This window comes from Heteronotia binoei, chromosome 18 (assembly GCF_032191835.1).
Source record: "Heteronotia binoei isolate CCM8104 ecotype False Entrance Well chromosome 18, APGP_CSIRO_Hbin_v1, whole genome shotgun sequence".
Classification (NCBI taxonomy): Eukaryota; Metazoa; Chordata; class Lepidosauria; order Squamata; family Gekkonidae; genus Heteronotia; species Heteronotia binoei.
This window is the reverse complement of record NC_083240.1, coordinates 33,165,349-33,177,454: the sequence shown is the minus strand read 5'-3', so window position 1 is coordinate 33,177,454 and position 12,106 is coordinate 33,165,349. Positions and strand designations below refer to the sequence as shown.

At 47.1% G+C, this 12,106-nt stretch overlaps 1 protein-coding gene across 1 annotated transcript in view; it reads right to left on the bottom strand.

The window, feature by feature from the left end:
* Positions 1–7,376: 7,376 nt before the first annotated feature.
* The window catches only part of GALNT17 (polypeptide N-acetylgalactosaminyltransferase 17), a 340,476-nt gene continuing 335,746 nt past the window's right edge, over positions 7,377–12,106 (bottom strand). Inside the window, exons 10-11 of the mRNA XM_060259462.1 lie at positions 11,185–11,352; positions 7,377–8,650 (exon numbers count right to left, since the gene is read on the bottom strand). Of these exons, the coding sequence (XP_060115445.1) occupies positions 8,522–8,650; positions 11,185–11,352 (297 nt within the window). The 3' untranslated portion in view covers positions 7,377–8,521. The remainder of the gene's footprint in view (positions 8,651–11,184; positions 11,353–12,106) is intronic.

The window sequence follows — 12,106 nt, the reverse complement described above, 5'->3', positions numbered from 1 at the left end:
TAAGGCCCCCTGAACAGACTAGCAATGGGAGGGGGGGGGGTCCCTGACCCTTTTGAGCCGGTAGGCGCCTTTGGAATTTTGATGCAGAGTGCTGGGCACAACCACAAGGTGGTTGCTTCAGGAGCTGGATGCCAGCCATCAAATGGCTGCCGCAGCTTACGTTAAGCCACACAGTGAAAATCCTTGTGCTGCGGTGGGAGCTGTTGCCAACGCAACATGTTTAGAAATCTGCACTGCCAATCAAAGCTGTATGTCCAATAGCCTCACCTGGACCCACCCGCTTTCCCAAAAGACTTGCTGGGCGCCATGTTGGGGACTTCTGGACTAGTAGGAGCCTGGGCAGACTTGTTTAGGATCCTGAAACCTCTGGCAGTTTGTACAAACTATTAGGTGCAGAGCACATTCTGTAGTGTTTATAACAGTCATGGCATGTTTCATACCTCCCACCCACATGCATAGAACCACTTCCTTTGTACTTTTTAAATTCACATGCCCCAAGGAATGATTTCTCTATAATCAATACCAAAAATTCAAAAAGTTGCTATTTGTTCTTTTAAAAAATGTGTCTTTGTGCATGTGTGTATGCGTGGAAGCCATGGCAACCTTTGGTGACTGACCCCTACTGGGGGCCTGGAGAATATTCAGAGAGGGGACTGGGTAAAGCCTGCCCCTGCCCTCTCGACTGAGTATTCCAAGGCGGTCTCCCAGAGTTGACCTTGCTTAGCTTTTGGGATCTGACAAGATTGGGCTTGCCTGGGATATCCAGATCAGGGAATGCTGAACAACTGTTAAACATCTTCATTATGCTATATGATAATTTACTGCTCACCTTCTACCTATATGTATGGACTGCTAATTTCCAATGTTTCTGTCTGTCTTGATGGCTACCCACCCGAATCGATCTACAGGGTTGGGATAGTAGTACTTAAGACTTATGCTGCCCTCTGGTGGTTGTCATTTGATTTAGCTGCTGCCTGTTATAGGGAACTACCTGGTAACTAGCAGAAAGAAGGTATTGGTGGGGAGCCGGCGTTCAGGCCCTAGAACGGGTGGCCAAACTGTGGCTCAGGAGCCATATGTGGCTCTTTCACACATATTGTGTGGCTCTTGAAGGCCCCACCACCCAGTCAGCCCAGGAGAGCCAGTTTGGTGTAGCGGTTAAGTGTGCAGACTCTTATCTGGGAGAACCAGCTTTGAATCCCCACTCCTCCACTTGCACCTGCTGGAATGGCCTTGGGTCAGCCATAGCTCTGGCAGAGGTTGTCCTTGAAAGGGCAGCTGCTGTGAGAGCCCTCTCCAGCCCCACCCACCTCACAGGGTGTCTGTTGTGGGGGAGGAAGGTAAAAGAGATTGTGAGCCGCTCTGAGACTCTTCGGAGTGGAGGGCGGGATATAAATCTAATATCTTCTTCTTCTTGGAAAAGGCATTCACTTCTCCAAGCCAAGCCAGCCGATGGTTTAGAGAATGCATTTAAAGTTGTTTACTTTTCTACCACTCCCCATCTTCCTTCCTTCCTTCCTTCCTTCCTTCCTTCCTTCCTTCCTTCCTTCCTTCCTTCCTTCCTTCCTTCCTTCCTTCCTTCCTTCCTTCCTTCCTTCCTTCCTTCCCTCCCTCCCTCCCTCCCTCCCTCCCTCCCTCCCTCCCTCTCTCTTAAATATCTGACATTCATGTATTGTGGCTCTCAAACTTACATTTATTCTATGTGACTCGTACACTAAGCAAGTTTGGCCACCCCTGCCCTAGAATCTCCAGTTAAAAGCTGATGTATAAGGCCCCAAGACTTGTGGAGAGCTTTTATCCTGAGTACACCAAACTAAATTTGACGTGGGGGGGTCCCCGGAAGCTGCCTTTTTTGTGCCGGTAGCTGTGGTAGCCTCCCTTAGGTGTATTTGCACAACACAGAATTTCCTTTTACATACCACAGGACATCCTGCTTCCCCAGTGGAAACAGTTAATAGGTTTGTCGGCCTCTAGGTGGGGCCTGGAGATCTCCCGCTTTTACAGCTGATCTCCAGCTGGCAGTGATCAGCTCCCCTGGAGGAAATGGCTGCTTGGAAGGGTGGACTCTACGGCGTTATCCCATGCTGAGGCCCCTCTCCTCCCCTCACTGGGGGTGGGACGGTGGCTCAGTGGTAGAGCTTCTGCTTGGGAAGCAGAAGGTCCCAGGTTCAATCCCTGGCATCTCCAAAAAAGGATCCAGGCAAATAGGTGTGAAAAACCTCAGCTTGAGACCCTGGAGAGCTGCTGCCAATCTGAGAAGACAATACTGACTTTGATGGACCAAGGGTCTGATTCAGTATAAGGCAGCTTCATATATGTTCATATATGTTCACCCTCTCCTGGATCTACCCCCAAAGTCTCCAGATATTTTCCAATGCACACCTAACAACCCTAAAACAGTAATACTTGAAACATTTTTAGTGGTGTTTTATACTTTTTAAAATTAGCTTTGTAATCTACTTCGAAGATCATGATTGTGGAAGTATCTACTGTATACTGCCAGGACTATGTACAATAGATGTACACTGTAAGTACTAAAAATATATACATTTATTTTGCAAAAGTTTTAATTGTACCTTTTTTCCACTTATGTATTTTTGGAAAATTTTATTTATTTTTATACAAATTAAATGATAGCCTTATAGTTGTGGGTGGGCCCCCTATGTCTCCTGGCAACCAGTATTTTTAGTCCGCTACTGAGTCTGGGGATCAGCTGTCATCCTGGGAAAACACTCATGTTCACAAACCAGTTGTCAGCAGCATCCAGACATGAAGAGGATAAAGTCCAAGATGAGACATCATGGGTGCCCAGTTTTGCCACATCTGAATGGGCAAACAATAGTTGCTATTCGCTAACCCGAGGGACTTTGGCTACGCTGTAGATTCCCCTTCATGGGGAGCAACACTACACAGTTAAGATGTTCCATGTAAGGAGGGGTTCTGGATACATTTCAACCAAAAGGATTTGGCCAGTTATTTTTAAGAATCCAGGATAGGGCTGCCAATCCCTAGGTGGGGGCAGGGGATCCCCCGGTTTGGAGGCCCTCCCCCCACCTGCTGCACACTCCATTATTTGCTATGAAGACCAATTCCCATAGGGAATAATGGAGAATAGATCTGCGGGTATCTGGGGCTCTGGGGGAGTGGCTGTTTTTTGAGGTAGATACACCAAATTTTCAGCATAGCATCCTGTGCCTCTCGTCAAAACACCCTCCCAAGTTTCAAAAAGATGGGACCAGGGGGTCCAATTCTATGAGCCCCAAAGGGAGGTGCCCCTGTTCATTATTTCTAAAGGAGGGAGGGCATTTAAAAGGTGTGTGGTCCCTTTAAATGTGATGCCCAGAACTTCCTTTGGAGTTCAATGGTGCTTGTCACAACCTTGCTCCTGGCTCCATCCCCAAAGTCCCCAGATATTTCTTGAATTGGACTTGGCAACCCTAATCCAGGAATGGGGGCAGGGAGGCAGGAAGGTGCCATGTGGAAAATGTCTGTAGATCTATATAATTTTCCTGGACTTGGTACTAGTGCAGCCCTTTTCTTCTCCTTGCAGACATTTTAAAGGGGGGAAAAACCCCCTTCCATCATCTCTCACCAATATTGCTAACATCACCAAAAATGTTGAGCAATTATTATTATTTTAAAAAAATGTAGCTCTTCGATTTTTACTATGCAGGAAAGAAATGAGAGGAACAATACTTTTACTGCCATCTGGTGGCTATGGAGATGGTTGCACAATGGAAACAACTGCTCATCCCATGACGAACCAACACGTTAACAGCCTATGCTGGAATCAATGGAAACAGATGATCAATTGTTTGTAATGCATTATATAGCAGGGGACTGCAACCTAGGGCTTCAGCGCCAACTGTGGCTCAGTATGTCTCTTTTCAAAAAGAGAAAATGCTACAATAAGCAGAATGTGAAGGGAACGGCAAGGAAACATTATGGGACTATAGGGCTGCTCTGAGAGCTTTTAGCATCCTCTCCCCTCACTCTTTTGGATATGTTCATATCATATGTATCATGTATGTATGTAGAAGGGGAGATATGTTCACCCCGTATGTACATCATCTCTACCCGTCTGGATTGGTAAAGACAACCGAGCACATTATTTTGTGCTGCCAGTGTTATCAGGAGATCCAAAGAAAGTATATCACACCAGTTATTGCTGCCTATCCAGACAGATCTAATCAGTCATCTACCCTTTAGCCCCAAAGCAAGCTGGGTGCTCATTTGACTGACCTCGGAAGGGTGGAAGGCCGAGTCAACCTCGAGCCGGCGACCTGAAAACCCAGCTTCCGCCGGGATCCGACTCCGATCGTGAGCGTACACGACTGCAGTACTATAGCTGACCACTCTTCACCACAGGGCTCTCTATGGATCATAATAATAAACATCAATTTAGAGGGCCACCCTAAACTGGAAGCGGCTTGACAGCTCTTACCCTGCACATACAAACGTCTGAAAAGGGGAGCCGCTTGTGACCGGGGAGAGTTTGGGGTCACGGAGCAGGTAGCTTGAAGTTATTTACTAGAGGGAAGGAAAGGTTTCCTGATGGACAAACGAGAAGACCACACTCCGGCAAGTACGTATGCTAAAATTTATTGTAGTAGATGAGGAGGAAAGAAAATTACATCAACAGCCCCCACGGACGCTCACCTGCAAGTTAGCAAATTCAGGACAAGATGTGAAACAAATCAAAGTAAAAAAGGGCAGGGGTGGGAAACGAAGGGAAAAGACGCCTAGCAAAGCTTCATGAGTCAAACAAGACCTGGATATAAAAGGGGGAAAGAAAGACATACTTTCTCAGGCTTGATGGTTTCATGAAACATCCACGACAAGTTTTGCTCATCAAGCCATCACTTCCTCTCTAGCACACAGGACAGCTGTGCTCAGCCCATAGAGCGTCCTGAAAACAGGGCCCACGCAACCATGGTCCACCTCCCCAGGGTGCCAAAGTTTAAAAGGGTGCTCGCTTCATAAGAAAGCAACCCACTCTTTGTGCTCTAGAAAGAGGAGCGGAGAAGCCAAGATAATTTGTAGGCCGGGGCGAGACAGACTTCTGAAAGGTTCTCCTGTTGCAAAGATGAGGAAGCAAATGCATGAAATATATTAAGAATGTTGACTTGGTTCCATCAATGAGCAGGTGGAGATGCACCGTTTGCACCAGATGTTCTGCAATGCCTAGCACTCTACTAGTTCCCAGAACCTGTCTGCATACCTTGTGCAAGCAGGTAAACAGCTAAGGGCCAATGGGAGGTTCTTTTCAGACTTATGACTGCCCAAGGCCCCTTAACACGTGTGGAAATCTGAGGCTCCAAGCCATTGACTTGTGAACATGTAATATTGTTTTGCTGGTCAGCGTTCAAAAAGACAAAAGACCCAAGTACTAATTCTCACATAGAATATTCCAAAAGATTTTGAAGAAGAAGACTGCAGATTTATACCCTGCCCTTCTCTCTGAATCAGAGTCTCAGAGCGGCTCACAATCTCCTTTACCTTCCTCCCCCACAACAGACACCCTGTGAGGTGGGTGGGGCTGAGAGAGCTCTCCCAGAAGCTGTCCTTTCAAGGACAACCTCTGCCAGAGCTATGGCTGACCCAAGGCCATTCCAGCAGGTGCAAGTGGAGGAGTGGGGAATCAAACCCGGTTCTCCCAGATAAGAGCCCTGTTGGGTTCCTAAGATATTGTGGTTGTGTAGACATGAGTAAATTTTCAGCCACATCTCCTTAACTGGAGAATCTCTGGCTTGGATGCATGGCGTTTAGTTCTTACATATGATCCCCCATCCCAACTTTCTGTGCTACGCGTGTGTGTGAATCAAACTCGGCAGAACTGCAATTTTCATGTAATTGTGTATCACTTAAGGTTGCCAGGTCTGTGTTGGGAAATACTTGAGAGATTTTGGGGGTGGAGACTGGGGAGGGTGGGGTTGAGGGATGGAATGTGACAGGAGAGAAAACTGACTCTGCAGTGTGGGAATTTCAGCAGGATACAATGCCAGAGAATCTATCCTTCCAAGCAGCCATTTTCTCCAGGGGAACTGTTCTCGGTCATTTGGAGATCAACTGTCCTAGAAGGAGATCTCCAGCTGCCACCTGGAGTTTGGCAACCCTAGTATCACTGCACCACGTTTTGGGGGGGGGGGGAGAGGTTCATTTTGCCTCACCTTTCTCTCCAATGGGAGAGAAAGCTATTTACATTGTTTTGCTTGCTACCACTTTATCCTCACAACAACCCTGTGAGGTAGGTTAGGCTGAGAGCACTCGACTGGCCCCAGGTCACCCAGCGAGCTTCCACAGTTCAATGGGGAACTGGAGCCTGGGTCTCCCAGGACCTACTTGGGCACTCTAGCCACCACACTATGAGCTCTCTATGGTTAACCCTCTATAATCACCTGATTACCCTTCCAGAGCATGAATCTTTTTGATTTCCCAACAGCTCTGGATTAAAGGGTCAATAAGAACGACTGCGTCGCGTCACATCACAAAAGACTTGTGGGAACCCCAGAGCTATGGTGTTTTTCAAGGCTAGAGGTGGTCTGCCATTGTCTTCCTCCGCTCAGCAACCCCACTCTTTCTCGGTGGTCTTAGCTCTGGCCAACCTGGCTTAGCTTGCCAGTTCTGATAAGCTCACGCTATGCAAGGCATTTTTGGCTGTTCCCTTTAGAGGGACAAGCCAACTGCAGGGGTCCTAAGCAATGTTCCCTCTAAGCTGCCGTCTTGAGAGCAAAAAATTCTACTTTGTGAGCTGCTGGAATGAAAATTGTGAGCTCCTGCATCAATTAGTGTGTTCTGGGGTCATCTTTCTTGAGCGAAGACAAAAATCTGTGAGCTGGCTCACGCTAACTCAGCTTAGAGGGAACACTGGTCCTAAGAATGAATGGGCTCTCCATTTGCATTCTTTTCTGTTGCATTCTTTTCCCGTTCCAGAAGTTCACTCCGTTCTGTTCTGCATCCCACTCCTCCCTGTAATATCAATTCCAGAGTTAGAGCATGCATAGTATGTCAGTTCCTCGCCATCCCAACCTTCTGTACATGACCACTGTGCAAAGCATCTTGATAAAACACCGCAAAAAAAGAAGAGAGATTCTTTTTGTGTGGTGCTTCATTCACGTGCATCTGCTGCGTATTCAAAAGCACACACACCCCATACAAAAAGTATCTAGAGGTAACTGTAGATAGGAAGCTGCCTCAATGCGGCTGTTCTGATTGGCGGTTCCCGAGGGTCTCCTGTTCCTTGAAATCCTTTGATGGGAGATGCCAGAGACTGAACACACCAGGATGACTATTTCACATTTAGATGGCTGTTGTGCATTCTTTTCTCAATCCCCACATTGCTAATAGAGAGGGGAGGAGAGAAAACACAATCAAAATGATGTCAGCTTGTACTTTATACTGTGTCATGTACACAATCTGGAAATAAAACGAGAACAATTGAGCATTTTGAATGCATGTAATTTTGATGAGGAGAAATATCAGATGAGGAAAATACCGGAATATATCAGAAAATATCAGAAACATCCCCATTGCAAACATGCAAAATCAACGGTGAGAGGGAAAGGTTCCCTCATTTTCCCGCCTTTTTTGCTATATCTATGGTGGTGAGAATGAAACTGGTATTTTTCCTCATCAGTCAGTGGTTAAGAAAGAGGACAAGTGTGTGGCAAAATGGTCCACAGTAACAGGAAATACATTTCTGACACGTAAGACGAGGGGCGTTTTCTGTTCTCTAAAGCACATCACACAAATTAAAATCCCCCTTTAAAAATGATGTTCTACTTATTACACTTTAGAAACCACACAAGCCCAAAATTAATCCTGTCGCTTCAATGCTGGCGGTAAGCAAGTCTTCATTAAAATATTCCTTGTCAAAAATAGTGCACTCTTTCATGAAGACCGACAGAAAGATGAACAGAAACGCACACAGAAGCCGTGTTGTCATTCTGCACACTTGTTGACGTCTGAGGGAGGTTTTTTTTTTTTTTTTTACTTTGACTATGATAATCCAACAACTGTGCAAGGAGAAAAGGGTTTTCTTTTTTTTCCTCATGGAGCTTCCTGAAATGTAGTTTTAAGAAGTTCAGGTTTCCCTGCAGGATTTTCAAAGCTGCACAATCAGTTTGGAAGAAGACTGAAAAACCGAGTTTTTAAAGGATCCTTCAGCAGCTTGGGAGATTATGTTTATATCACATGGTTGTCTAGCTCGCCTGAAAATGCAGGCTTTAAGAAAGCCAAGGTTTATTCTCTGTTCCTCTTGCACCCTTTGCTGGCACTTCAGCCAAGGGCCAGGAAATTATCCTTAGCGTTGCACTCCAAAAGAAACAGGGAATACCATTTGAGAGAAAAAGCTGTGGAGAGAAGAACGGTTCAATAAATAAAAGCTTTAAAAAAAAATTAATCTGTCTTCTCTTCCCTTAAAATCCTTCCCTGATAATGTGAATAGGGCAAAGGGGTTTGCTTTGAAATGGCCCTTTGCGAGAGTTCATTTCCATTCGTTCGTCAGCAAAGGGCGAGATTTCTACTTGATGAAATTCTTAATTGTCCATCTTTGTCCTGTGCAGCTGCGGAGGATAAGATCCATCCCCGACAAGCCTTTATTCTCAACTTCCAAACAGCGTCCTGTCCCTTTATTGATAATTGCGCCGTTCTAAGTGAAAACAAACAAAAAACAGACCGTCAAAGCCATGGCTGACATTTGGGATTCCATCTGCAACAAGGACTTCATCAGGGCCGGATTAACAATTAGGCCAGGTAGGCACTGGCCTATGGGCCCTCATGCCTTTACGGGCCCCGGGCTGGCTTCCCCCCTGATTTCCCCCCAACTTGTGGCCCTCCCAGCCTGCCCACACAGCCAGCAACTGAACCGCTCTTTGCCTGACTTGCCTGGTGTCGTCTCCAAGTTTGCCTCTCTCTGCCTCTCCCCCGCAGCTTTTGTCAAAGGGGCTTTTGAGAAGGTGCCTGAGGCCGGGGCAGGTGCTCTGACTCAGATAATTCGTGAGGGCTTCCCCCAAGATTTTGAGTGCCTAGGGGCCTCCACAGGATTTAATCCAGCACTGGACTTGACTGGAGGGGTTGACCAAGGTGATCAACCCAGTAAAAAATAAGGTTGCCGATTTATTTTAACATACAGCCTCTGGTAACATTTGTCATTAGGGGGCCACAACTGATCGCAAATAGAATCCTTCCCCTGGTCCACCTGCCAGGAATTCTGAGAGGTCAGCTGTTTTGAAGCAGGATGCTACAGGTGTGAATCACTCTAAACAGACGGACCACAGGTTGCAGAACATCTCTTTCTGCTGCGTTCCACTAGTTAAAGATTAATGCCTGAATTAGATCGTATGTTCTTTGCCACCATTTTGTTCCTTTGCAACGTTTCTACATTACTCGCACCCATGTTTGCTATTAAAAGCTTGCATTGCTGTGTGTTGCTAAAAAGGTTATGTTATGTGCAATGACACCTTTTGAGGCACTGTTTTTCTGATGTGGATATGCTTCCCTGCCCACTCACGTGAAAGAACCTTAATGCATCACTATGCATAGTCACGTCAAGATCGCCTCTTCCTCCAAGTCCTTTACAAATAAAGACATCCAGATTGGGAAGCAGAAGGCAAAAGTGGATGAACATGAATCAGGACCTGAAGGAAACTGTACTGCCACTCTGTATGAAAGCGGGTAACAAACAGGATAACAGAAAATTCCCATTGTTTTCAAGCTTCACTTGGGGAACTGTAGAGGGGGCACCCCAATCTCTCTCAGATATTAGAGAGCTTTGTTCCCCAGATTATGGAGAAGTGGAATACAGGAGCTGTTTCTTGACATGTATTACCACAAAGGTGGTATGAAGCGCAGCCAATTTTGCCCTGGCAATTGTTAAATCTGCTAGGAATTCTACCCACACAACGGCCATGCCAAGTGCAGGGCCGGCTCGCCCACTAGGCAAACTAGGTGGTTGCCTAGGGCAGCTGGGAGGTGGAGGGCACCAAATTGGGCTCCCCCCCTCTACCGGTGCCCATGGCAAATGCCTAGATTGCCTGCCTCCCTCCCGCCGCCACTGCCTACCGCCCCCTACCTTCCCTTGCACTCCCCCTGCCTCCCCACACGACCAGAGCATCAGAGCCTGCCCACTGCCACCCTTCCACCGTCCACCCATCGTGGCACTGTCAGAACCTGCCCCGTTCACCCCCCCCCTCCTCAGAGCATGCCATGCTTGAGCCTTACCGCCTTCAATGCAGCTAGTGTGGCATCTACTCTTTTGAAGAGCTCGTGGGAGGAGACTTTGCTCCCCCTCACTTCCAGTTCCTGGAAGGAGGGCAGAGAAGCCTCCTTCTGTGGGCTCTTCAAAGGAGTAGATGCTGTGCCACCAGCCACATCGAAGACGGTAAGCCCAGGCGCAGAGCGCTCTGATGGGGGGGGGCGATGGAGTGCGGCATTGTTTTGCAGCACTGCGAAGGGCGGACAGGTGGAGGCGGGGGGCGCAGTGGGCTGGCACAGGTCACGTGCATGTACAATAAAACTGTTTCAGTACCCTGATGTTTCTCAGGGCTTTTTTTGAGCAGGAAAGCACAGGAATGTAGTTCTGGCCAGCTTGGCATCAGGGGTGTGGCCCAGGGGTGGAATTCTAGCAGGGGCTCCTTTGCATATTAGGCCACACCCCCTGATGTAGCCAATCCTCCAGCAGCTTACAAGTTTCTTTTTTGTAAGCTCTTGGAGGATTGGCTACATCAGGGTGTGTGTGGCCTAATATGCAAAGGAGCTCCTGCTAGAATGCCACCCCTGGTGTGGCCTAATATGCAAATGAGTTCCTGCTGGGCTTTTTCTACAAAAAAAGCCCTGACGTATCTTCTATAACTTTGATATGCCGCATAAGCTGAGTACTTGTCTACTTACTCATGATTCATTGTAGACCCATAGCTAGGTAAAGCATTTTGGAAATTCTGTCTCCCCACAAAACACACACGTTCTCTTCTTTCCAGGGATCTCTAAGTCTTTAGAAGCGTAATCATTGATCCCACCCACCCCCCTTTTCCCTTGACAGGCACTTAGCAGCTCTCAATATTCCAAGCATTTTTTCGTCCTTGTCTGTCTGGCTCCTCCCCCTGACCTGCCACCATCTTCTTTCTCATTTGATTAATTTCCTCCCTTTTAGTTTAGAAATGTAAAATGTTGTGACGGCACCCAAACCTGTATGAAATTCCAGCGCTTATGGAGACTGCTCTTGACTTTCTCGCAATCGAGGAGTTGGGGGGAATGGCTTTTCATGTTGTCCACTAGACATCGGGTATCGGGCAGGAGAATCGTGGTCCCAAGAGCACCCAAGTGAAGAAATCCTTCTTTGGTGTAGCGGGCAAGCTGTGGTAGACAGCAGAAAGAGACAGATTATGGATGGCCAACTTGTATAGAATTCATTTATTGGATATTCTGAGCCAGGGGTGGAATTCTAGCAGGAGCTCCTTTGCATATTAGGCCACCCCCCTGATGTAGCCAATCCTCCAACAGCTTACAAAAAAAGAGCCTTGTAAGCTTTTGGAGGACTAGCTACATCAGGTGTGTGTGGCCTAATATGCAAATGAGCTCATGCTAGAATTCCACCCCTGTTCTGAGCTATGATGACTAGTAGCCCATGCAATGGCCGGGGAACCACACTAGGCTTAATTTTCCGCAGGATTCTGGCAATTAAGACCTCAGCAGGTATATTCCAGGAACTGCCTCCAGAACAGTTGCAGCTGCTTCTCTTTAGTCTATTTAAGCCCAGGGCCAGGAAGGAAGCTCTGCTGGATCAACTGGTTCACGTGGTCACAACCCATGTGCTCCAACCCTACCAAGTGATGCTCTGAAGGGTAAATCCTAGTTCTTGAACAGACTGGTGGACTAGGAAGCCTCCTGTCAGAACAGGGAGAAAAGGAAATGGAGCAGACACCTACGCAGTTCACTGGGGAACACCACTCGTTTGTTGTCCCATCTGCAAGCAATAAATCATCTTTTGTGTGCAAGCAAAAAAGGATGAAACCTAAGAACATAAGAGAAGCCATGTTGGATCAGGCCAATGGCCCATCCAATCCAATACTCTGTGTCACACAGTGTCCAAAAAACCCAGGTGCCATCA